At 40.5% G+C, this 26,070-nt stretch overlaps 1 protein-coding gene across 1 annotated transcript; it reads right to left on the bottom strand.

Moving 5' to 3' along the window:
- Positions 1-21,615: 21,615 nt before the first annotated feature.
- Positions 21,616-24,684, bottom strand: znf503 (zinc finger protein 503). Its single transcript, XM_062430550.1, has 2 exons — positions 24,268-24,684; positions 21,616-23,890 (listed from the first exon to the last, which is right to left on the bottom strand). Exons 1-2 carry the CDS (start codon positions 24,520-24,522, stop codon positions 22,466-22,468), a joined length of 1,680 nt encoding a protein of 559 aa, XP_062286534.1. The 5' UTR covers positions 24,523-24,684; the 3' UTR covers positions 21,616-22,465.
- Between the last annotated feature and the right edge of the window lie 1,386 nt (positions 24,685-26,070).

Below are 26,070 nucleotides of genomic sequence, written 5' to 3'. Positions count from 1 at the left end.
AGCCAGAAATAGATATGCTCTTAGGAACAATTAGCGCTTCACTTAACTTGAAATTTTATCAGAACCAGATTAATTTAGGTAAAGGTAAGAGCAGGTCCAGCCCGGTGGTTTGACTTGTGCGACTATCTCTTGAGTAGTAAGAAGACACACCTTCACATCACTGGACTATCTATGTCTGTTTCATCTGGATCTAAACCGAGCTGTACCTTTCAAGTCTCAGATCAGCACAACTGACGGAAACACACAAAACCCCTCTTGACAGCTCAAAAGCCTTTCTGTGTCTGTCTGAGGTTAGTGATGCTCCGCGTGCTGACACATGGTAGAGGAAACAATTGCTTCATTAGTAAGAGGTGAGATAGTTTCAAAAAGACCTCGTTCACTGCACTGAGAGGGAATTAATAGGCTCCAGATTGCTGCTTGAAGTGAAGTAAATTAAGTTCATGGCTGACAAAATCATTTGGTGATAGAGCTTCTTCTCTGTATTTTATAGGTCTTTGGCATTGCTGACGAAAAGGGCAGCTACTGTTATGTGTGGATTGACCCCCATTAGAATGTAAAATGATGGAAATTAGTCTAATTGAGGGTGAAGCACTGGGAGGTGTCAAATTAAAAAGTATAAATCTGATCAAATAGACCACATATTACTACACTGACACTTATTGTGGAGCAATTATGATAATGTTGCATTTACAATAATTAGTTACTAATGCCAAGAGAAGTTCAAATGTGGAGCTGTCATAATATACAGATCTACTAAAAAACATAGATATATCAAGCTACTTCTCTACTATTTTTTTTCAGCAAGCCTGTAATTGCCTCTCTATATAATACTTGTATGATTATAATTGCATACTAAGCAGGACACATTTGATCACTTTGTTCAGTATTACCGGGTTGCATTAATGGTTTTCTTCAGTTGTTTTTACTCAAACACTATGACATGATGAATCACATCGTCCAGTTTGTTTCAATGCATACACCAGTTGATCTCTTCCTGTTGCATTTCTAAAAGAGCAGCTGCTCGAGGCATGTTTTTTGCCCCCAGTGGTCAATATACTTGTCATTTGGAATGGATCTGTGGGATCTAACATTAAAAAGCACTTGCAATTACCAGCAGTAACAACAGGTGGTGCCAAATCAACCAGGACTGTAATCTTAAAGATGCTTTAATATTTTTAATGTTAATAAGATCGATATTTTAATATAATATAATGTAATGACTAAATGTAATTTGAAAGGGGTTGCTTGTAGTGATGAACTTACAGAGAATTATCCTCAGACGGCCTGCAACTTTAATGTTTTGGTTCACTCTCGCTGTCCTCATTAGTGCTATTTTTGGCAAATAAACACACTGTACACAACCTGCCATTATACCAGCAAGCAAACCGTCAACATTACATTTAAATTCACCAGGTGGCCAGAGACACAACTCCAAATGAATGCAAATGTTGCTTTGGTATCTACTACATGTGTTAACAAGCAGCTTTATGCTAACATATTTGTCATAGCAACTTTATATGTTGATAAAATTTCAGTGCTATGTTTACGGCATATTGCACTGCCCCAAAGTGGCCAAAAAGTCAATGGATTATAAGGATTATAACTTTAATTTGATTTGGAAACTACAAACAATTTACTCAACCATAAATCATCACATTGTTCTGTAATTCCTCAGGTTGATTGACAATATCTTGAAACAATTGCCATGCAACTGTCCAAATGCACTTCTATTACCCCACCACCCTTTCCCATTATGAATGAGAAGCTTTCTTGAATTGAATTGGCATGTCAGCGGGAGAGCAGGGCTTTGCTGTTGTAACAGATGCCAACATACTTAACCCCACCATTTTAGACATTAGCTTCCACCACTGGAACTCCTGACAGGGCTGCTTCTGGAAACACTTTTCCTACCCAGTCCTCTTATAGTCTCTCCCTCTCCCCCCCTCGAATGCTTGGCAGAGACGGAGATCTTATGATTATACCAGCTTTTGTTTTTACCCTCACCCTGCCTGGATGAGTTTGGATTTCTAAGAAGTTCAAGATGTGGCAGAGAGATAAAGAGGCAGATAAGGTGAGAGGGATGAGAAAGCAGAGTAGAGAACAAGACTGTTTGAACTGAGAGTGTAATGTAGTCTGGATGGAATCTGTCACTCGGCTTATTGCATGTTGATGACTCAGGGTAGTTTCAGCTGTAAGCAGCTCCTGATTTATGGACAGTCAGTGAACTCCTGCGGGCAGCAAGGTAGGGAGGAGAGGGAGATCACAGCCCCACAACCGCAACAGGGCCCTCTTTTTTCAACAGAGCAAAGAAACAGAGAGAGAAGGACTGAGAGAGAGAGAGAGGCAGGGCCTGCATTTCTCCCCATCATGCCAGACTGCTTTGCACGGCAATTAGCTGTGTCCTCATTTAGTTTGCCCCGTCCCAAAGGGTAATGAAAGTCATTCATCATCTTCAGGGCCTGCTAATTATCCAGCTCAGTTGCAGGTAAGCTTTGTAACCATGAGAAGGCCCTGTCGCCCAGATATTTATTGCTCTTCCAATAAGCGGGTAAAAAATACTCTCTTGAAAGGTTGCCTGTACCAGACACCTCACATCCTTGACATACCTTTTCGCAAATGTGCTAGTCAAAGGGGAAATGTCTTCATTCCACATAAATCATCTCTTCTGGTGCGGCAACATAATGTTCGGCCAGAGCAGTGCACAAGTGCTGGAAACCGGAGAACATAAACATTTTGGGGGTCAGCTTGTCTGTGTTGATTTACATGCAGATGGCTAATGGAGGAAACACAAGTGAAATACTGTACTCAGAAATGGCATGGCTTGCCTTCTCCTGCTGTTTCAGTACCTATTATTGAGAGACATGATTTTTTGGTTTGTATAGCTCTACAATGAATCAGTTTTATTTTAGTTTTTGAATAAACTTATTTGGTTAACAAAGCCAAACATTTGCAGGATATATTGACTCTATAAATAAAGATAAAATAAGACAACATATATTAAATCATAACAAAACTTAGAAATAAGAAATATGAACATATTTTCCAATGTTGTACATATTTGATATATTCCTCCAATGTTCAAAAGAAAGCAAAGTGAAGTATCCACACTACATTAGCTAAAAAATGGTTGCAAGAAGAAATTGTAAAATATTTTAAGTGACTCTATATAATTCTGAACTTAGAAAGAGTATATGAACATCCATATAAAAGTACAATCATATATTGTAGTGTCTCAAAATGTAATTTTGAAAAATATTCTTTGGATTACTTGGAACTGGTGTGACAACAGACAGTGAATACAAGGTGAATGAAAAGTGAGTAGAAGGCAGAGGTTTCACTGCCACCCTAGAAAGATGACACTATAAATCCAATGTGATGCCCTGACATGTTTGGATGTTTGGGCCCACATCTGTCACATACACATACAGATAGGGAATCTGTCTTGGTCCACTGATTTTGGCCCTCATTCCTCTCTCCCTCCCTACTGCATCCTCACCCCAGCATCCTATCCGCTTTGTGCCTGGCAGCTAGTGCAGTCTGGGTATTGGAGTCTGGAGAGCATGGGGTGAGAGCTGGAGGCAGAGAGGAGACTAATTGTCAAGGTTATGTCTCCGAAGATGATTGATGTCAGGCTGGGCTTTCCTGTCAGCCTGTCAGGAGGCAGGAATGTTTAATGTTCTCATTATTGGTTACGCTGTTGTGTATATTTCTCTGTCAGCGCCGCCGAGCCATCTGAACTGCCAAAGCACTTCAAAGGCCTGCAGGTCATTTATCTTCCCCTGACGCTCCCAATGCTCAGCCTCAGCTGAGTGCCAGTGATTTGTTATGACTTGAGAGCTGGCTGACAGACAGTTCCTCAGTAAGGAGGGGGAAAAAAGGAATCCTTTTTGTCACACTGTGAAAACATCAATGTTCCTGTAATGGGCTACAACTGTCAGCGGAGGCCAGCACCTGACAGTTGTGTGGCCTCACTAATTTGCAGTCCCGGTGACTTGCACTCTTCCCAGTTTAGATTTGGTTGTGGTGTCACATACAAACATGCCGCCATCTGTTGTTCACCGCCGTAGGGAGGGCGGAGGAGAAGAGAGAAGGCTATGCTAATTGAAGACGCTGCGTCATTTCGTATTAATCATCAAGCCTACGTATCCTTTCTTTTGAAGTCAGGGCCGGGCAATGAAGAGAAAAATAATTCTGTCTCACATGAAGACAGGGAGGAAGATATGGCTCAGGAATGCTGTCCACAACATGGGTGAACACAGAGCCAAGGGAAGGCGGAGGATAAGAGAAAGAGGAAGGAGGTGGGGAGGGGGAGGTCTTACGAAGGGGATGAGAGGAGGCTAGAGGGGAAGAAAGGGAAGAGGTGAGGGAAGGGGAGGGGCATGGGTGCAGAGAGAGAGAGGGAAGAGAGAAAAATCAGATCTTTGTTTCCTTTCCCAGGCCATGACATGATTAATCGTTTTCTTCTGATCTAATTTTGGAACATGAAAAACAGCACATTTGTCTTGAAGAAAAATGATGTGCCGCACAGTGCAGATGGAAATTTCAAGCCCTGAAAATGATTAAAGTGAAATTCCACTCCTTAGACCTAATCATGAGTTGTAGATTATACTGTCGTCTTAACCAGATGGTGGGTTTGATTCCCCGGACCCTTCCTCATATTAATGAATGCTAGACTGTTATATTTGACTTTGGTAAGTGAAATGTCTATCAGGCCTAATGGACTGCCAGCCAAACTAACACACGCTGCACCTCTTTCTGCTCTTCCTGCATTTTTCATGCCTTAGACTGGTGCTCTATGTAGAACATTGTGCTTCCCCTTCCATTTCTCACTGTGTTGTCACCCGCCCTCCCTGCTAAATATTTTCACACAGAGGGTGGAGAACAAGAACAAACTTGTGTCCACAGCTAATTTCCTCCCATAGGTTAGGGCCATAACTCTGGACTTACAAGCGTCACCTGGGGCAAGCAGGGACGGGAACTCAATAGTAATGTGATTAAGCTTCCAGTCAATATGGCTGCATACAAGGCAGTATGTTAACCAACCTAATTATGAAAGGGGTGATAAAAGGAGAAGAGTGGGTGGCCAGGCATTTCATCTCAGCACACACATGCGGTTGCCCTGTGGCACTGTCCTTACCAGAGACTCACATCTGTGCACGTATAGACACACAGACAGTCCTGTATTTCATTTCAAGACAAGCCCATTTTTCACATGCCACAGACAAATTGAGTTGCATGATTAGTTGTTGCAAACTTCCCCCTGCAATACTGTGGCGATTGTCTCTAAAGTTACATTTTTAGAGGAGAAATGGATACATCTGTTGCATCACATCTTGATATGACATTATATTCCCATCCGAGTTGGATGATGACAGTGCTCAGTATTTATTAAGTAACAGTGATACTAATTTCGGAATCTACGGGACTCTCTAAGCTCAACTGCAAAACAACTGACATCAGCTTAACTTAATGTTGCTATCCATTATTCTTTCCTCCATCTGTTTACCTTAGGGGAATAGTCCCACCTCATGAAAATACAGAGACAAGACTTGGACGGTTATTTGGGTCGTTTTGGCTGCTGGTGGAGAACTTGGAGGCCTTTTCATCCTTTTCATGCCTAAGCTAACTGCTCACATTTTATCATAAGGAAAATCCAGTGTAATGCTGTCCACTTTCTGGCCCAGCTTTATCTCTCCTGTCTGTCTCAGGACAGCCAGGACTGTAAAATCTGGTAGTTGACGAATTTTTGTGGCAGTCTGCCACTCTCATTGTACGTTAATATAGAAAATGCAAATGTTTGGAAGAAAATCTATGAACAGGGGAAAAATCTGGGGGAGCAAAGGGAGGGAGCCAGCACAAAACTTTATTCATGAATATGCCAGGCGCAGACTCAAAACAACAGCCCCCTGAAACTTGGACGGCGTCACAAACCACGAACGTGAACGGAGGGAGACAGAGAGAGCACAATGCCAATATGTCACACGCTAAATAGTTTTAAATTAGAGCCTGTATACGCCTGTTGGAGACTACATTCATCATACTCAACGTTGGTCTGTTTCTTGCAACCCTGGCAGTAAGAGCTTCCACATGCCAATGTCGGCGCTGGGGAGAAACAGAATCGGGTTATCAGCAGAAGTTTACTTGTCTTTAATCAGCCTGTAGCTAATTACCAGGCTTCCACACAGCGTGGCCATAAGTCATTAATCATACAGGGCGTCTGGGAGCTCTCAGCTTTGTCCCAGACCACTGCAGCAGACAGGAGCTCCCTTTTCCATGATGGAGCTCTTTCCCCCTTCTCCTTCTCTCCATGTCTCCCTCAGAGCAGCGCTGCCTCTAGCGGCAATAGCATCCACCATTAGGGTGTAAATTACAAGCCTCCTCATAGATATTCAACACAAAGGCTGTCTGTTGTACTTCCTGTTTCCCTTTCCAGTGGCTTTCTCCATGCCTGTCTTACAAAGTATTACTTAAACAAAACTCTCGGTCAAAAGGTCAAAATGTACTGCATTTGTCTGTGCTTGTTGGCATGTATTGTCAATCAGCAAGTCAGTGCTTGAGCCAAGCTTTATAGGGTGATGTCAGTTTTTTAGTGTCAAACTCACCCACCAGTTAGTTTGACTGACGTTAGGTTCAATCAAAAGTTGCTATGGAGAAAAGAGCGCTAGTAATATTTCGTAGTGAAAGTGGAGGTGAGAAATAAAATTGTCATTTAGTCAGGCCAGGTGATACATCATTCTGTCTGCACTGCAACGCCCTCGCTCACTGGTGACTGAATGCGCCAAGGCTGTTTTCAAATTACAACACAGAGGTGCTGAGGTCTCCAGAAGGATCCATCTATGGTCTAGCAGTAACATTTTTTAATCTGCCGTCCATAGAGTTAAAAGGTTCATCTGCGTGACAGTCACAGACAGATTATCCTGTTGAAATGTTTCCAATAGTTACATCCAACCAGCCAACACCAAGGGTACAAAATAACAGCACAACAAGAATGAGGGAGAAGATGAAGGACATGGACACCAAGACAGTGAGAGATGTCTTCTTCTATCACACCGATCCCTCGGACAGCTCCATTCAATATCCTCCATCACTCTTTGACAGGGGATATTTCCTGCGACCCAACTCTGTTTCCGTGCTACTGAAAGTCCACGTTCAAATATACATACAAGCATCATTCCAAAGGAGAAAAAAAAGTCTTGAAAGGAGCTGGCAACTGCAAAGTGAAGCTTTCAGCTGCTTTTCATGCTACTGCATGGCAAACTCCCATGGTTGGCTGAGCGTCTCCATCAACCAGGATGAACAAAACATCCCTTTGTGCACCTTGGAGTTCAACCTGTTTCCCATCACAGTTAACACATACATGAAACACGCAAAATATGTGGTGTTAAGTGAAATTTTTTGTGTTACATGTAAAGATTCTTGTCAGGAATGAAGGAAAGTTGCCATTTCTTCCTTACCATTCACCTATTTGAGAACAAGGTTGTGAAGACAGACGGTGCGTCATGTAAGAGTAAAAGACGGGCAACAAATGAAAGGTTGCTTTAAGTCAAAACTGCCAAAGCTTTATGCCCATCATTTATCTTGTTACCAATAGATCAAATTCACTTCATGGCAGAGTCATAAAAATGCATAAGAATGTAAATGGCTGAGTGACCCATTCATCTTGTTTAAAGTGGCAAATGTAACATGCTTCTCATCCTGGGTGATAAACTCATACTTCACTTTTTTATGAAGGATTCATTGTTGATGGTGAAACGTCCTGAATTTCATTACAGCAGCAGGTAGAGTGGCTCTGCCAAGGTACTGCTGCTGCAGTACAGTATGCGTAAATCACTCACGCTGTCTCGTGCTGAGGACAGAGCAGGATGCTGTTTTTCTTACAACAAGCACAAATCAGACTTCAACATTTTCTTGTGCCATTTTGTTAATGCTCACGGTGTTTAACCCAAAAGTCAAACTGAATGTCGCCTATTTTTAAAGCCAGTTCACCCTTAAAAAATAAAATAAAAAAAGATAGTGTGTGACATTTTTACTTCATGTGTTTTTCTCTGATGTTGTTTCCTGAAAAATAACATCAATCATTCTGATTTCCTCTCTAGAAGAAAGAGTACATGTGAGTGACTCCCTTTTGGCTTACCCGGCCTGAAAAGTTGTATTTCAAAAACCTCAGAGGACAAAAAAATGCAATCATGCCACTAAAACCCAATATTTCTGCTGGACACAGTGAGTGGTGAGTGAATCAAAGGGCAGGTTTTTCCCTCGCACAGACCCACCCACATACACACACACACATACACACACATACTGGCAATCGCATACACACAAATGCACTCCTAGACAGAAACATACACACATTAGTCGACAGGGCAGTACACTGAGGTGGTTTATGCTTCTTGTCAGTTGGAGGGCGTGATGAAGTAATGATTAATATGGGGGATGTTTGGAAATGTAAATCTGTGCTGCAGCACAAATAAACCAGGGGGGTTTCTGGGGATGATTAAATGGACATTTCAGTTGATTGAGCATGCAAAAAGTCATCCATTTCCCCCTAACTCTGTAAACAGCAACAGCTACCCCCTTTTCCTGTGAAGTATATGATGGTCGTTGTGGTTTTATATGCACACACAGGCCATTGAAGACGAATGAGTGGCTCAATTTATATAACCACTGGGATCTCCTGATTAGGTAATTTATATGGAGGACAGGTTTATAACTGCTAACTCACCGTCATGTCCTGCAACAATTATTTCTGAAATCCGGCTGTAAAAGCAGACAGTAAATTCCGCATTTTTCTTTTGCTGTCATCAGGGCCCATAACCTCAGATCTGATTTTCAATAAATCTTCTTTTTATGAAATGGAGGGCAATTACATCAAGAGAGAAAGAGGGAGACTTTCCAAATTGATCCAAGTCGTGGGAGAGTGACATGTGTAATGCCAAGATTGCCCTCAGTGGCCTTTGTAGATCTAAAAAAGCTTCCCATTTCATGTATTTTTCCCACATATATGGAAAAATTGAGTATCATCTCTTAAAGGGTCAGAAATCCATCAAGTGATTCATTAGCCAAGTCATATTCACACAAAATAGCATAAATTCACTTTAGAAGTACTGAATATAGTCTTAGTAATTTAATCTTTAAATAGAATAACAAACAGTAGGAGGTCATCAGATGTCAAGTACGCTCCTGCTACTTGGTTTGTATACCAGTAAACACATTGTAGCTGTAGGCTACATCGCTGTGATCACAAAGTCAAATATAATCACTGACAGTATGCATGACTGTCAGGTGGCTTATTTTGCTGACAGAGATTGGTGCAGAGTCATCGAGAGATATAAGATTAACAATATAAAAGTTTAAAATATATACGGTATCAAACTTAACAAGGAAGAAAGCCATTAAATAAACGAGGGAAATTCCATCAAGGTATACATATCAGGATATAAATATGAAAGCACTATAGCAGATAAATATGGTGACTTGTGAAACATAAACATGGTAATAAAAGAGTGGAATAGATACAAATGGATAACAGCAGCTCAAAAAATGTCAAAACAGGCTTAATAAAGGTCAGTCGTGATTTTACCTGAAGTTGACAGAAAGATATTTTGGCTGTAAGTAAACAGTGAAGTCAGAGGCCAGTGTCTTTACAACACAGGACTGCTTGGCTGATGCACAGAGTTAAGATTTCCTGGATTTATGTATTTGGCGATGCAAAGTAAAACCCAAAGTCTTCTTAAATGTATATATATGTAATATATTTTAAAGCTATTCAGTTCTATGTATTATGTATGTTTTTGGTATGTTTATTTTGCATTGATATAAAGTGTTAATGTAGGACTCCAATTGAATACATTTTAGATTTTATCTGATTTCATCTTATTTTATTTTAGTTTTCATAAGTGATTATTATGGAAAACCCAAAAAGATCTTGGTTGGTTGATTATTCATCTGCAACAAAATGTATAGAATCTATCACCTAACTGTCAGATTACTTCAAGCATTTACAACAAGCTAATAATACAGTTCTTATGTTTGCCATTTGACATCTGAATAATTATGTGCCAAAATTACACAACACTTCTCATACACTTTATTTTTGCTTTACTGTGTGATGGAGCCAGATGAAAAAAGAAAATGAAAACATGCAAGTTACATTAAAACTCCTTTAGAGTTTAACACTGTAGTCAAAGATTCATGGTAAATTGGTTTCGACATCTCTCTCAGTATATGTTGGTTTGTTCTGGACAGCATCTGGTGAGAAGTGGATGTGTGCTATTAACAAGACCTTTGGTTGGGGTCCCACCCCAGCATGGCTGCTTGTAAATGGCACTCTCTTATGGAGACAAATCACCCACTGGTTAGGGTTTCAATGAAAGGGGATACAGTTAGAGTACATAAATATAGCCCTAGGAAGCACCACTAACCATGTGATACTCAAACGATAGACTTTTTGTGGCCAAGAGCCAGGTTTCACTCCAAAGAGACTCAGCTAACAGAACAGCTAAAAGCTCACTGTGTACAGTATGTATGGAAATTAAACCTGAAGCAGAGCCCAGACTTCAGATAGTTTTCAACAAGCACATTTAAAGCTGAACAGATGAGATGGATGAAACATTAAATAGTACACAGAAAATAAATACAGGGACAACTGTGAGTTGGCACCGCGATGTGTAGAAAGACTGCAGCTTTCACTGGGATATTAATGTGTATTTCAGCCAAATACAGTCAAAGAGATGTCTGTTGAGAAGCTAGAAAAGATGCGTATATCCTGTTTCCCTGTGAATGCTTATTAAAACCTCACAGGCAGAAACAAGTGTGATGAGAGTGTCAAGTGTGAACACACAGTACTGTATGTGTAGAATCAATAATTGGTAGAGAAACTAAAACTAAATGAGAATTGTCAGGAGCTTGCAGGTTAAACACAGATTAGATAATAGCCACATTAGGCAGGCGGCTGCATGATAAAGCACAGAGGGATTTAACTCTGTAATCAGTTAACTTTAAAACTTTACATACACTTACTGTACTGTATGTTGACATTCACAGTGTGGACAAGAATAAAGTGCTTGTTTTCCCATTAGTGGCTGTGCTCATCTAGAAGTGATCCATATATGATTAAATGGACGATTGTGTTGTAATGATAATTGTTAGTAATTAAAAGCAGTTTTCTGGTCGTCTTCATAGCCTACAGTGAATCCAGTGTGATGTGTGATGTAGTCTCTGCTCTCGAATGTGATCATCTCGAACTCCTAACCGACACACTGACAGACAGCGGAGCACTTTACCATGAGACAGTGTATCACACAACTCATGGATCAAATTAGCAATTACAGCTTTGAAGTTCACAAGATTTAAGGGGGGAAAAAACATTTTGCATCTCACATGGTTGACTTCCCCATCATCTTCATATTTGTTCACAGCTGTCACATTGATTCTCTTTCTTTTCACCAAGAACAAGGGGATATTGTTCTATCGTTTCAGAGTGAAAGCATGCAGGCACTCAACCTGTCGAAATCATGCTGGGCTGTGTTGAGCTCTGAACTGGAAAATGCTGGCTCCCTCCCTGCAGTTTTGAACTGTCTAAAGCAGTGGTTCTCAAACATTTCCATGTCACAGACCCCAGATAGACACACATTAGGCCATAGACTTTACAGCTAGTAAGAGATTCCTGTATGAGTCCTACATGATTGCCACTGATTTAATACTGAATTGTGTCTGCATTGTGTGGGAAGACAGTAGTGAGAATTAAACCAATACTAACACTAACAGTAAAAATACATCCCAATAAATCTTGAACTAACCCCTTGTCTAAAGCTGAATAAAATGAATGCCATTAAAGAGTGTGAGTTGAATGACGTATACATTCATCAAATAATGGGTGGCTCATATTTTTTATCTGAGACCATAATCAACAGGTGCTGAATAAAGTAAACATTTGGATGATTAATAGTTTGCATATCAAGCCTCCTTTTCCAAAAGAATAGAGTAATGCCAGAGACATTAAACATTAACAGAGAATAATATTTAAAAGAACAATGCCTTTTGATTGCCGGCATCCATGAAATGAAGTTTAAATGACATAGAAATGAATGACTATTCTCTGGCTTTGTTTGCCAACCAATATACTGGCCTCCCACAAAGAACCAATGGTGTGTTTCTTTGAACCAGCATTAGAGTGACAAACACAAACATTTGCCAAAAAACAGAGCCATTCATATTTCATAATGGGGCTCCCATTTGTGCGGTGAGGTTAAACCTCATATCAAAATTTAAAACAGATCATTTTTTTATACATCAGATCACTTATATAACCTGTGGAGCGCTGCACTGAGGCCTATTCACAAATGCATACAAAGCACACAACACATTCAACAAACCCCTCAACTGCTTCTGGTTATGCAGTGTTTCATGACACCCTGTTTGCAGTAAGCAAGTACTGAGCAGCTTATTAATCAGTGCTGAGAGGTCTCCCATCCATCCAGGCATATGGCCGCTTGCCTGTGGAACATTTTAAAGGCAAGCAGGTCTATACAACAACCATTAAAGCACAGAAAGCCATATCCCTGTAAATTATTTAGCTGGGAGAGGGTAGTAAATCAGTGTGAGTGTCATACACTGAACATGGCACATGCCGGAGTGAAAAATGCATACAGAGCGACTATTCACACATTGGCGCTGAGCATGGCATTTAAAACCCTGTGTCGCACGCCATCTCTCCATGGCCCTGTCAACTTCAGTCACAACTAATTTATTGAAGTTGATTATGAGTGATCCATTTTAGGAATTTGGACGATTGCACTCTGCCGAGTATTGAGCTCATGCACTGTACACTTGGAGCTGTAGCTTATGTTATGTTTCAAATCAATGCTTTTCCGCATTGTTATTTCAAAGAATGAGACTCTCCAGTGCATCATAAATAGAAGAATATGTTTAGCCTGAAACACATGATGAACAGAATACTGACTTGAAACAATGTGTGGCATTAATGGTTATGTGAGACCTTGCTGAAATTTGTATTTTCAAAAATACTAAAGCCTCAACACCCCAAACTAAAGATTTTGTAGTTCGGCCATAATCAGTCTTTCTTTATGCAGCTTCTCAAATATTCCATTTGTAATTTTTGAGGCAAGAGTTATTCCTGAACGTCAGTGCTTGAGATCTGGCTTGTCGACAGGCTTCACTGTGACTGACACACTCATCAAAATGAGAATCCTTCTTGCCTGGGGGAACTGTGATACCTGTCAAATAGTGGATATCTTTTAATGTTCCTGTCTCAAATGCATGTCAGAGCAAATGCCAAGTCATAACATCAGTTATTACCTAGATGTTCAACGCCTGATTCCTCTTATTTACCTAGGGTTTCAAAAGATTCCTTCACTTGTCTTCCCTGCTTTCTTTGTGGTGAGAATCATCCTCATGACAGTTGTTCTATCTTCAAGCTTTCAGTCGATTTCATGTATTTATTTTGTGATTGACTCCTTGGGTGTGCTGCGTGTGCGCATGTGTAAGTTATGTGTGCATCATTTTTGATAATATTTAAAGCGTGCTTGATAGCTTGCATTTGCCAGCTTCCATACTGGAGAAAATCAACTATTATAGACTTTAACATCAGAGGCACACTGCAGACTCCTGTGTGTAATGCGACCTCCAGCTTATTTATACTGCCTGTCTACAGGGGGAGCAGTTTAGCATGCGACTGTCCCAACACTATTGGCATTCAACAAGCACTGTAACCTCAAGCCACATAGTAGAGAGAAAAGCCAATTTCTTGTCACACAAAACAATTACAATCAATCTTAGCTCCAGGGTATTTTGGCATGAATACTTAAATACTGTGTATTATACGTGCAGCTCTTACTTTGGGTGCCCAGTGGATATATTTGTATCTGCAGTTAAAGGAATTATAACCAAATTGAATCAAATATTAATAATTCTGAATGATAAACAAAAGTTATCCTGACATCATGCATCAAACTCACTTCTTAAAGTGTTTAATGTTTCCACTATACCCTGGACAATACAGGTAACAGCTTACAGGGCAGATACTCTATCATGTAATGTGCAGCTGTACTGTATATGTGACTCTAAATATCTGTTTGACTGGCCAAAGTACATAAATATAGACAGCACCAGTCATCTTTATCTGTCACTGAAACATGGTACTTTTTGACAGATGCAGAAGTGTCCTTGCAGGCCCATGCAGGTATTTTCCAAGGTACGGCCATTTATCAACTCAGCATGTGTACCCATAACTGTATAACATGACTTACATTTAGCATCACTATTTGTAAGGTAGAAGTTGAGTTAGTAACACACTTTATTGATAAGATCAATGAGTGTCTAAACAAAACATGAGATCACCAATTTGAAAAAGGATTCAAATTAAAAACACTATTAGTTGTTATTTTTGTATTATTTTCTTCCTTTATGTTTCTTATTGTCTTGTAGATATAATAACCTAAAACATATACAGTGGTTTGTGGTTTAGTCCCAGATTGTACATTTTTAGTTACATTTTCCCTTTTCACTATGATATAATGTCCCTATAATCATATTAAAGACAATAAAAAGGAGCCTTTCTTAGGCTTTACATTTTCAAACATTGCAATCGTTTTTAAATAAGCAACTTATTTCAAAAGAACAACACAGGAAGTTGCTTGTTTAGCAGATGGCTGCTTGTAATGTTTTCTCTACCTTTTGCGGGGCAAAAGACAGCATAAAGAAGAAAAAACAAATGGATTGTTGGTAATTTGAGGTTCAATTTCACAGTTAACACTAAAATGCATTAAAGCAATAAAAGTGATGTGAGTCCCCATATTTCCTAGGGCTGTGTTGCTGTATGTCTGGCCCAATTTGTCTCCCAGTCAGGCCCATTAGTCTACTGTGCTCCCTTCGTAATACGCTCTGCTCCCCCAAATGCCTCAGATCAATGTTTGATACATCGCAGCATCATCACTTACTGCATGTGGATGAGTTGAGAAATGTCCCCCTCTCCTCTTATTTCCTTGGAGAAGTCTCTATTGAAAGTCATATGGGTACAGGCAAGGATATGTAGTTTAGTTTGGGGTTGGCAGTGTAGAAGGGAGGGAATTGTTTGGTCCGCTGACATGAATGAATTGCTGGAGTAATGTGGAGGCTGGTAATAGTTGAATAGTTTATATCAACGTGATAAATATAGCTCTCATAAATCACATAAGTGTTATATATTGCTGTTTTTCGTACTTGCCTCGGACCAGGAAACTCTGGAGAATTTCACAGTGAAGAGTACACTTCCTCCTTCTCTGTATAAAAATTCTGGGTCTTCAGTGGTTCCTTTAACTCGATAGTGGTGCAAAAGAGTACCACTGTTACGCAAATAACTATTAATGTCACCATATGGTTCTTTACAGGTTTTTGACTGATTCTGTTTCTCAGTAAAACAGCTGCTGAGGTGGGACATTCTGTTCAGTGGTGCAATTGAGGCAAAGATATTTTATTTGTTAAATGTCACCCAGGAGCACAGAGCTCACTTGATTAGAGTAAGTGGAGCATGTGTATTACAGTCATTAGGTAGTTGGTTAAATGTAGTCATATTATGTATCTATAGGGAAACTCTACAACTAGTAGCCTTGACCTCAGCTGTGTCTGAGGAGATGGTGTTAGCTAGCTTATATGCTTACTTAAGCTGGTAACCTTTCACACAGGAAACATTTTATGTAGCTATGGTGCTTGTTTGTTGCCATTTCATAATGATAATTTGTTGTGTTGTGTATTTGGTTTGACCCACAAAGTTATGTTTAGTTCAGTTTCTTCATAATTTATTTAAATGCATAAACAAGTGTCATACTTAGTCAAAACAGGCTGCAAATACAATTCTCTTCACATGTAGTCTTGGCTAACTCAGTATTATATCAGTTAAGTCAAATGAAATATAAGGGCATTGTGTGATTAAACAAAAAGTTTTAATTTGCTATTTGAATAGGCGGCTTTTGAAAACATCAATGGCTGCAACAGCTGGTGACCCCCCAATACTGACAAACACAGCCCCCAAGAGCCAGACCGGGAGAAGTGAACAGTATGCACACCACTGCCAGGAATGTGATGAAGTTTTGTAATGTAACTTCTGGCTATATCTACTTTCCTTCAACTTCACTCATCAACGCCTACGTCAGTTTGTGAATGTCTTTGAAGATCCCTCACAGACCTTGTCTTAGCTTGCTGCATCTAGCCATTAGTTTTACTTGTAGGTGGATGTAGGTGGATCAAGCGACGACAGCACCTTTTGGAGCAAGATTTTCACAGGAGTAAAAGTCAAAAAGCTAAATAGTCACACCCTTCCTAATATGTGTGTGTGTGTGTGTGTGTGTGTGTGTGTGTGTGTGTGTGTGTGTGTGTGTGTGTGTGTGTGTGTGTGTGTGTGTGTATATATATATATATACATATATATATATACACATATATATACACATATATATATACACATTTATATAATTAACCACATTTATACACATTACCACATTTTATATAAATATATATATACATATATATAAAGTGTGGTGTCATTCTACATAATTGTGTTTTGTATCAATTTATGTATTCCTTAAGCTGTGTTCACACCAAAAGCGTCTGACGCGAATTGAGCAGCAAGTCTACATAGAAAATGAATGTAAATGGCGCGATAACACGCAATTTTATATCAGGCGGCGCGAATGAAGCGTCTGAAGCGAATGAATGAATGAATCAAGCGTCTGAAGCGGCACGAATAAAGTTGGAAAAATTGATCTTTTCAGGCAGCATCGTGCCATGACATCCAATCAGCGGCGAGTTTCTCCCGACGTCACAAGCGCGAATGAAGCGAATGAAGTGATTATCCAAAAATTGATATTTATGATCAAGCGGCGCGATAGAAGCGATTCAAACTTTTTTTTCGCGTCAGACGCTTTTGGTTTTAACGCCCCTTAAAAGTGGCTAAAGTTTTTGTCCTCTACTGTACTAAAAAATGTGACTTTGACTAGAACCAATCATAACTGTGCATTTAAGTACTGCTACTGTTTGTAAAAAGTGGGTTTGGGGTTGGTATACACTATAATCCAAATTCCAGTTTTAAAGGTGCAGTGTGTAGAATTTAGTGCCATCTAGTAGAGCAGTGTAGTCAATTAGTGTATAATATAATAATATAAGAATCGTTGAGTTTTTGTTAACTTACAATGGTCCCCTTATATCTACATAGATAGCAGGTCTTGTTCCACATCATGTTTCACTGTTATGTTTGTGCCGTAGCCCAGAGCAGAAAAACCAAACACTGGCTCTAGAGAGTGCCCTAGATGTTTTTTTCGAGTTTTTCGTAAGTTTTGCAGTCACTGTTAAGTCTCCTACATGATTGGAAAGGGAGGGTGAGGTGAGTTGTATTCAGTTGGTTGCAATCTGCAACCTCACCACTATATGCCACTAAACCTTACACACTGCCCCTTTAAGAGCCTATTGTTGTTAGTATGTACATAATACAGGAACCCCACAAGTAGGCCAATAACATAACATGTTTAACTTTGTTGGCTTTAAATAATCAATTACTTAGAAATAATAGTTGTTTGTTTGTTTGTTTGTGTGTTTGTTTTTTGTTTTTTTGGGGGAGGGGGGGGGGTGTTGTTTTTTGTGTGTGTTTTTTTTTTTTTTTTTTTCAGTTTTACAAACTGGGGTCAAACCATGAAAGACATATCAAATAGAAGAGTATTGAACAATCACCATATTTTCATGAAGTATGAGATGCATGAAGTCCTGGGTTTATATAGTTAGTAAGCATGTGAGTCATGGTAAATTGGTGGTCCACACCCATGGAAATGATATCATGTGCTCATACTGTCATGTAAGGTTGGTGACACACCATCAGGATTTACTCATAGAAGGGAGAGAACAACAGAAGACAGCAATTATGTGGTAGACTGAAACCTCAACCTGTCAGAAAAACTTGGAAAGCAAATGCCTTTATCTCAAATTGAGTTGGATGAGTCCGTCTTTGATAGTCCACAGAGTTGCTACACACAAAGACACATGCCATGAGATACCTTGTATTGGTTTCACATAGCTTTAAACAATTAGAATAACCTAGATTGTGTGCCGTAACACCCTGAAGATACACTGCTTAGGCATTGCCGATTTCAAATGAATGCAAAAAGCCCTTTGGAGCTGAGCCCATCCCTGACATTTTCTAGGCTTTTTACATTTATCAGTGACAGACAACAACCTCATCAGCTCAAATACTAGTCCAACATACTCCATTAAGGTGCCTGGAATAAGGGTGCATTTCCATAAAATATTCTCTGTCAGAATCAGAAAATGGGCAAATTATCTGAACACTAAAACACCCCAGCGCACCGTAGATCCCAAAGCAGACAGAAATGACCCCAATTAGGCTGTCCAAGCACAAGAAAGTGTCTCACTGGTTAGAGATCTGAATGGCACAGATAGATCAACACTGCCACTTCTCTCACATCACCTGGATGAGCACTTTACATTTGTAAATCAATGAGGAGGGTAACCACATGTAAAAAGGCTGGGAGGGATTCCTGTCTGCCTTGGCACAGATTTTGAGAACCAAATTACCACTATTACGGCTCTCAGTTGGGGACTGCATTCTTGGATCAGTCTGTCAGAAAAGGGTGCTTTAGTGTTGATGGATATGACACGTGACCAACATCAATGTTGATTTTTTAAAATCTCCTGGATAATAGGCAGATTTAGTGCGGATTTGCCTGAAGCTGTGGATCTGTTTACGACCACTGAGTCCCTGCTTTGTTTCATGCTGCTCGCTTTATGGCTTCATTACTACAATCACAAAGCTGTGGACACCTCAGAAGGCCATATCACTATAAATCACACACTGAGATAATGACAGTCGGGTGTTCTAGCAAAGATGACACCTTTTTACTACAAATGGAGTGCAAAGGCGTAGCTGAGATACAGGTGCATGTGCAGTAGTAGATACACGTGAATGTCAGGATGATGGTAAAAGACAAAGACTATTCTCATATGAATCTGAGATGTAAATATGTATAATCAAAATGGATTTGAAAAATAGCAATCTGTACTTGTAAAACATAATTGCAAGTAAGAAATATCAAGTGCCCATAAAGTAAAAACTGAAAACAAAGCTAATATTGATAGGTCCCCCCCCCCCCCCCTATCGCTGAGAGCTTTTATATTGTCATTGCAGCCTGATAAAACAACCGCACATACATAAAAGATAATAATTGCTCTTTGACTTATGTCTGGCATGGGGTTGAACATTATAGCAGCTTCCCCTTATTGACACAGCTGTTACACAAACTATAGACTTGCCGCTGCAGACGACGGCATGTCTTTATATTATGCCACACACCCACTAATGACAGCTTTAGTGGTGGTAATTCAGTAGGGTTGAATATGGGGTTAGGTGTGTGAGTCATGTCCTGGGCTCCCCCCTTGTTGCCAGATGTCCTGCCAGGTTTCCTGCAGTGTCTCTCTCAGAGGGTGCAAGTATGTCCCAAGAATCTAAAATGGCTGCTCTCGGTCTTGACCGAAAACTTGAAGAAGCTATATTTTAAAGAATCGTGTGTGTGTGGGGTGGGGGGTTAAACACCATTTACATTTTTAAAATAGTTTGGTGATCATGTTTTGTCCTGTTTTATTGCAGCTTATGCGGCTAACATTGATACACATTGTTTGACACTATCAATTCAGTAAAATAAGCAGGGGCAAACCTGTGAGGCTGTAAAATGAGTGGTTGTCGTCAATAAAGAATGGAAAATATGTATTGTGATTTCTTCTTTAGAATGACTGTCAATTACAGCTTCTTTAAATTCTCTCATTAGTATGAACTGCCTAAACCCTTAAAGTTTTTACTTCTACTGTCTGTTTATTATTTCAGATTCACACCGGTATTCATATGGAAAGGCTCTGATCCCATGAAAAGCTTAGCAATAGCTTTTAACCTTAACAACATTGTTAATGTTTACTGGCTCAGATTAGGGTCTAGACCTCAGCTCATTGACCTGTGTCCCAGTGAATACCCTCATAATAAGGTTATTAGGATCAATGCTAATTCCGTAAAATCATATCAAGCAGATTTGTATGTAACAACCACCAAAATCCACTTATGTTCACTGTTTTCAATAATATTTGAAGTATTGAAAATTTAAATTTATGTGGTTGATGCTATAATCTTGTTCTGCTGGGCTCCTTGCACACCTAAGCACTTTACGGCCTTGATGGACAAAGTGAATATACACTTTAATACTCTTGCATACTCTAATCCCCCATGTTTTCTCTCCTCTGTGTCAAATCTCCACAGTGTGAGAGGGAGGGTTGGGTAGGTGGGACGGTTGGTAATTCATGCACACATGTGCCTGCCTGTTCCTCCAGTGACAGGGCCAGGGGGAGGGGCACATGATAAATTGGCTTCCACGGGGACCTCCGAGCACAGCCACCGTGATGTGGGTAAAAATGGAAATTGCTCCCTTTCACCGTCATTACATCAGTTTAGGACGCGTGTGGGCCTTAACACACAATATGAGAAGAGTTTGTTTCGTCTGACTAACCGCTGAGCGATAGACAAGAAAGCTGAGGAGGTATGCTACATAAACAATAACAGTAACGCAGCTGGGTCAACATTGTGTCCTCTAATGCTGAAAGTTAATGTTTGGGGTCAATATATACATGTAAAATATTATAGGTCATTGTATTGCTTTATTGCTGATTTAAAGTCATGCGCTATGTTGTGGCTGTGTACACTCGATTATCTAACGGAGTCTAATTGACAAACTTTTTCTTTATATTAAAAGACAGCAATGAAGCTCAAATGTGCGCCTGATTTTGCTGATGTCATTGGCAAAATCGCCTGCAACACACCTCCACTGCGTGTAAACGTGCGCAAAAACACAGAAAATATTTAATAGAAAATGTAAAAAATGCTCACATGGGAATTCATTTGCAAAACAACGAGTAGAGTGTTTGTATCTACATGAAAATCCCACAGTTTTTCACAAGTCAGATCCTTTTAATAACAAATTTAGTGCCGTGTACATTAGCTTTACAGATGGATGAGATTATCAAATGCAGATTAATAGCATCCCCGAAATCAGAACATCTGATTTTGTATATATAAAGCGGTTAATGGACACCAAATCGAAAATGTTCACCCTGGTGGAGCATCAAGTTGAGGCTGCCGTCCACAGCTTTCTCATGAATAAAAAGACACACTAGTCGAAGACGCTTTTAAAAAATGCTCAGCATTAAACCTGAAACCAAATTATTAAACCAAAGTCAGAAGGTTGTAAAATTGATTTTTTTTTTTTAATTTAGCAATTTAAAGCACGCAGTCGTGCTCCATATTTTTAAAACCGCAGATAAATCAGATGTAGGCCTACTTGTCCAACTTTTTTATCTGGCGGATTTCACTGAATTCACTTTTTTTGCAGCTGAAGTGGAAAATACTACAAACACCTTCTCAAACAACTTATTGACAAAATTCACTCACCGGCAAACTAAATTATCTTGTTCAAATTCACTTTATAAAGCCCGATTAACTGTGTACACACACACACACACACACACACACACACACACACACACACACACACACACACACACACACACACACACACACACACACACACACACACACACACACAAGTTGCATTAAATTTAAACTTTAGAACACGTGTGCCCTGATGAACGTAAGTTTTTAAAGCTTCTCAATTATTTGGCATATAAAATAATGTATTTGAAGGAAAAAAGAGAGAAAGGAAGTAAAATAAAAAGAAAGAGAAATAGTAAGACTGGAAAAATCCATAGGCCTGTGTCGCGGAAATGTTCTAATGAGGCATTCACACCAGCAATAAAACAGGCTTCTTTTTTGGGGGGTGGGAGGTGGGGGGATGTCATTGGCAAATAAATGTAATTATTCGTTTTAAAGTGAACAATGTTAATACTCCAGAAAATGAGGCACACAGAGATATGGAACAGAATTGTTTCTTATTTTTTTTCCAGAATACATACAAAAAAATACCAATTCTCTTTCCAAGGTCGCCTATACACCTGAAAAATAACGGCAATTTAAAATGTGGACAATTTCTGAAATTTAAGAAACAAACATGCATGTAAATTATTTTTTTCTTCTCCATGAGACATTAAATAAGAACAAATACAATCATAGCAATTTCAAATTAACATCGAAATGAAGACCCCTACTTTAATTTGTACTCTAACGTGTGTGTGGTGTGTGTGTTTTTTTTTTTTTTTCACTTTACCTATAGAGTTCAGTTTCAACATAATGCACTTTTTGAGTTGCTCAAATATTTTCCATTTGCAGCTATTCTCGTCTGCTTTTAAGCCGACATATAAATAAATACAGTTGAAGTCCACGGATCCCGCCCATAAGTTTAGCGCTGTTAATATAAAAGTCTTTATATTTGCATTCGTAGTACTATAAACTTTTCAAAGTCTTTTTTTCTCCTCACTGGTATCCAAGCGCTGATGCTGTGGTAAGTCTCTGGCCATACAGTGCATAAGGGGAGTAGTAAGGGCCGGTGGCTGCAGGGACGGGAACAGGGGCTCCAGGGGCTGGCAGGGGACTTTTGGAGTAGGGATGGTAGCGGCTGCTGAGTCCTAATGCATGATGCGGGCTCCTCAGAGCCAAAGTCCCAGGGCTACCGGGGGCTCCAGACGGTGGCATGTGCATATGGCAGGCCATGGCCGCTGCTGCAGCGCTGGCCAGTGATGAAGAGCCGGGATAACCAGATATCAACTTCTCAGCCCCAGTAAAAGCAGTGTGTGTCCTCAGGTGATTCAGGAGCTCTTCTGAAGAGGAGAAACGCTTGTCACACGGTCCATTTGCCGACACCCAATTACAAACATGGGGGAGAGGGTCGTTGGGAAGCATAAAACCGTATGGATACAGGGGGTGTCCGCTAAATGATGGTGCCGAGGAATGAACGCCATGCATAGGGTGTGTCTGGTACATTAGTGGGTAGCTGGACTTGAGGGCGTTAGCGGCCGCTACAGCTGACTCGTGCGTGCAGGAGGCACCGGCTGCGCCCGCTAAGTGACTGGCACAATGATAACTGAGGCAGTAAGGGTCTCTGCACAGGCTGGCTGACATGATGGTCGGTGGAGAAGCCCCAGCCAAGGGGCTGGATCCAGCCTTACTGCAGCCCAGTGAACTAGCCAGCTGTGCGTTAACCAAGCTCCCTCCGTGGGGCAGGAAGTGTTGAGGGTAACCAGCATAGGCCCCAGCCAAGCTGCCTGGGTAGGTCATACCAGCAGGAGGCAAAGGGAAAACTGTCTGTCCCGGTTTGTATGGAGAAACCGGCGCCACAAGTCCTGACCCGAGAACGGACGCGGAGGATACAGAAGTTACAGATGGGGACTCCGAGGAGGAGGTTTTAGTGCCATGCGTCGTCTCCTGGTGTTGGTTGACCTCCACGTTAATTCCACCACAACTCACACTTATCCTGCTGTGGCTAGTGGTGCCAGACCCGTCCGTAGTGCCATTTTTATTACAGTCAGACTCTTTCTTTTCATCCCTTTCCCCACACTTCCCCTCTGATGACATAGGGGAGGCTGAAGTGCTGGAGCTGGGGCTGCCTGTCCGCGGCGTGAACGGCTGGCAGGTGGCGCTCGGCACTCGGAAACCAGATTTATCTCCGCCTGAGACACCCGAAGACGAGTCCTTTTTATCTGAAGGTTTAGAATAAGGTTTGAAGCTGGATTTGTCATCCACACCGATGTCACTCATTTTCAAAGGACCAGATTTAGATTCCTTCTCACTAGATCCATTTTGTGTTACGGAGGACAATTTGGAGGAGGGTGGTGGGTCCGGTTTGCCGATCTGAGAGCAGGTCTGCGCCAGCAGAGCCAACGGACTTTTCTTGGCATCTAGCTGCAAAAAAAAGATAAAATAGCTGTTTATAAATCGTGTTAAAGCACACACAGGCTGCGTTCTTTTAGGATTACAACATGTACAACCTGAGAGAAACTGGCTCAGTGAGAATTTTCCCTGACTTTTACAAACGGAAATTTCTATGTAATAATTACGCACGGCTCTTCCGTGAACACAATTACAGTCGTGTGGCTTCATAAAAACTCATTTAGGGGGTTTGTACAGCACATAACACGTTCAAACACGGAACTCACAGTTTGGATATATTACGGAGTCATAACAAAAGGCCTGTTTTCATAACGTTATCACAAGAAACAGCAACACCTAAAACACATAACGTTGCAATTGTGTTGACGGGGTTAAAATGTTCTCCTTACCTCAATAGGACTAACCGGGGTAGAAGGCAAAGGCTGCAGATACTCCGGGTGCAAAATGTGTCCCGACCGTGCGGTAAGCATTTTCAAAACCTTGATGGGAAGCCGGTTTGCTTGCCGTAATGGATCCGACGGAGGTGCGGAGTGGAGAAAAGGCTTGTTGACGCTCGCTGAGCTGCTATTCCGAGAACTGCTTCTTTCCCACGTTACACAAATATCACTATTTTTCAAGGCAGACGCCGAAGGCGATGTGATCATGTCCCAATTGTCAGGAAATTAAACGGCGATGCTTTCGTCAGATTCATTAAGAAAATCAAAAAAGCATCGAACCTCTCTCTCGGGAAAAAAAAGAATGGTAAAATGGTTCAATAATAGGTAATCCTGGTAGTAAAGCAGCAAGGCGAGGCAGCTGGAAGGAGACCGTGCGAGTTTATCGCAGATCCGAAGCTGCGTCTTGCACCATGAACGCTGTGCTGTGTGTCTGTCTGCAGGTCCTCGCTCTGTACTCCCGAAGTACGAACTGGTAGAAATGTTCACTTCAAAAGCAGCTGAATTAGTCCGAGATTAAAGCCTTTGCCGCCTTCCAATCAAATGGGACCCTGAGGTGATTGGAGGGTCAAGGGGATGTGACGTTCTCCTCTTTGTAAGCGCCTCTATCTGACAGCTCGGGGGAGGAGATAGGTCTAAATAGTTTGGTTACTATGAACGCTTGCACTGTTTTAGATGAGGGGATCTTTGCAACCTAGGATACAGAATACACTAGGTGTGTGTGATTCGTAGATGAACAATCTTTATATTTTTAATTTATAAAACACAATTTTCCCACTTTTTAACATTTTTTATTTCGTCTTAATGATGTCACCGGGTTTTATGAACTCTATTTATTACATTTAATAATGCATTTCTCATTAAAAACACACATACATTTCTATATTGCTCTTGTTAAACCAGTGCAGGTTAGAGATAGACTTTATTTTTTACTATTTAATCACCCATTAAATCCACAAGAATGCCCGTTGATAAATATTATAGGAATAAATCTGTGAATCATAACTCAGTCTTAATCTCAAAGTGTTTTCCTTGCTATTCTCCCATTCCCAACTATCTCTAACCCGAAAGACGCACAGCATACGCGCACATTACCACGGGGACTTTTTTATGTTTTTTTATTTTTTACCACTGGCAAACATAAAACCAAACACTCCAGTTTGAAATCCCTAAACAGACAAGCGTTGACAGGAATAGACCAATGTAGTGATGGAGGGATGTGAATGTCACATGTTTTCAGTAGGCTATAATATACACCGCCCTTCTATTTCTATCTCCACCCCTCCGTCAAGTGTCAATTCTGCTCCACCGCAATCAATCAGTTATTTGTCAGACGCTGTCAATCCACCGCTTGATTTATGTCAGCTATTGTGGCTGATTACATGCCAGTGTGACTGCGGGGGAGAGAACAAATGGGGGAGAGGGGCATTCTGCAAGAGACACCTTAGTTTTTAGAATAAATAAATCATCCTAGAGTTAAAAGAGAATTTGTAGATGCATCGACAATAATAGCCGACGTCCCCACTCCAGACAGTGTGGAGAATATGAAGCCAGAAGCTCTGGAATAAACTACACATCCATTCCGTCTGTTATTAAACAAAGTTTGTAACTTTTTAGAGCTCTCCACCAAACATCCCGGAGGTGGCACACATGATTAAATTGGAATCACTTGCAGACAGTCCACATCACATGTTGTATGGAGTAGTTGTTAGTGCTTCAAGGTGCTATAGTCGGCCGATTGTGGTGTTAAGACGAAGC

The sequence above is a fragment of the Scomber scombrus genome, chromosome 12, assembly GCF_963691925.1.
Source record: "Scomber scombrus chromosome 12, fScoSco1.1, whole genome shotgun sequence".
Lineage (NCBI taxonomy): Eukaryota > Metazoa > Chordata > Actinopteri > Scombriformes > Scombridae > Scomber > Scomber scombrus.
Note: the sequence above shows the minus strand (reverse complement) of the source record. Positions and strands in the feature narration are given on the sequence as shown.

Bases quoted from the DNA above. Each gene is read 5' to 3' on its own strand.
- znf503 (XM_062430550.1), bottom strand. From the start codon at position 24,522: ATGATCACATCGCCTTCGGCGTCTGCCTTGAAAAATAGTGATATTTGT. The intron at 23,891-24,267 runs GTAAGGAGAACA...TTTTTTTTGCAG, and splicing joins CCCCGGTTAGTCCTATTGAG to CTAGATGCCAAGAAAAGTCC.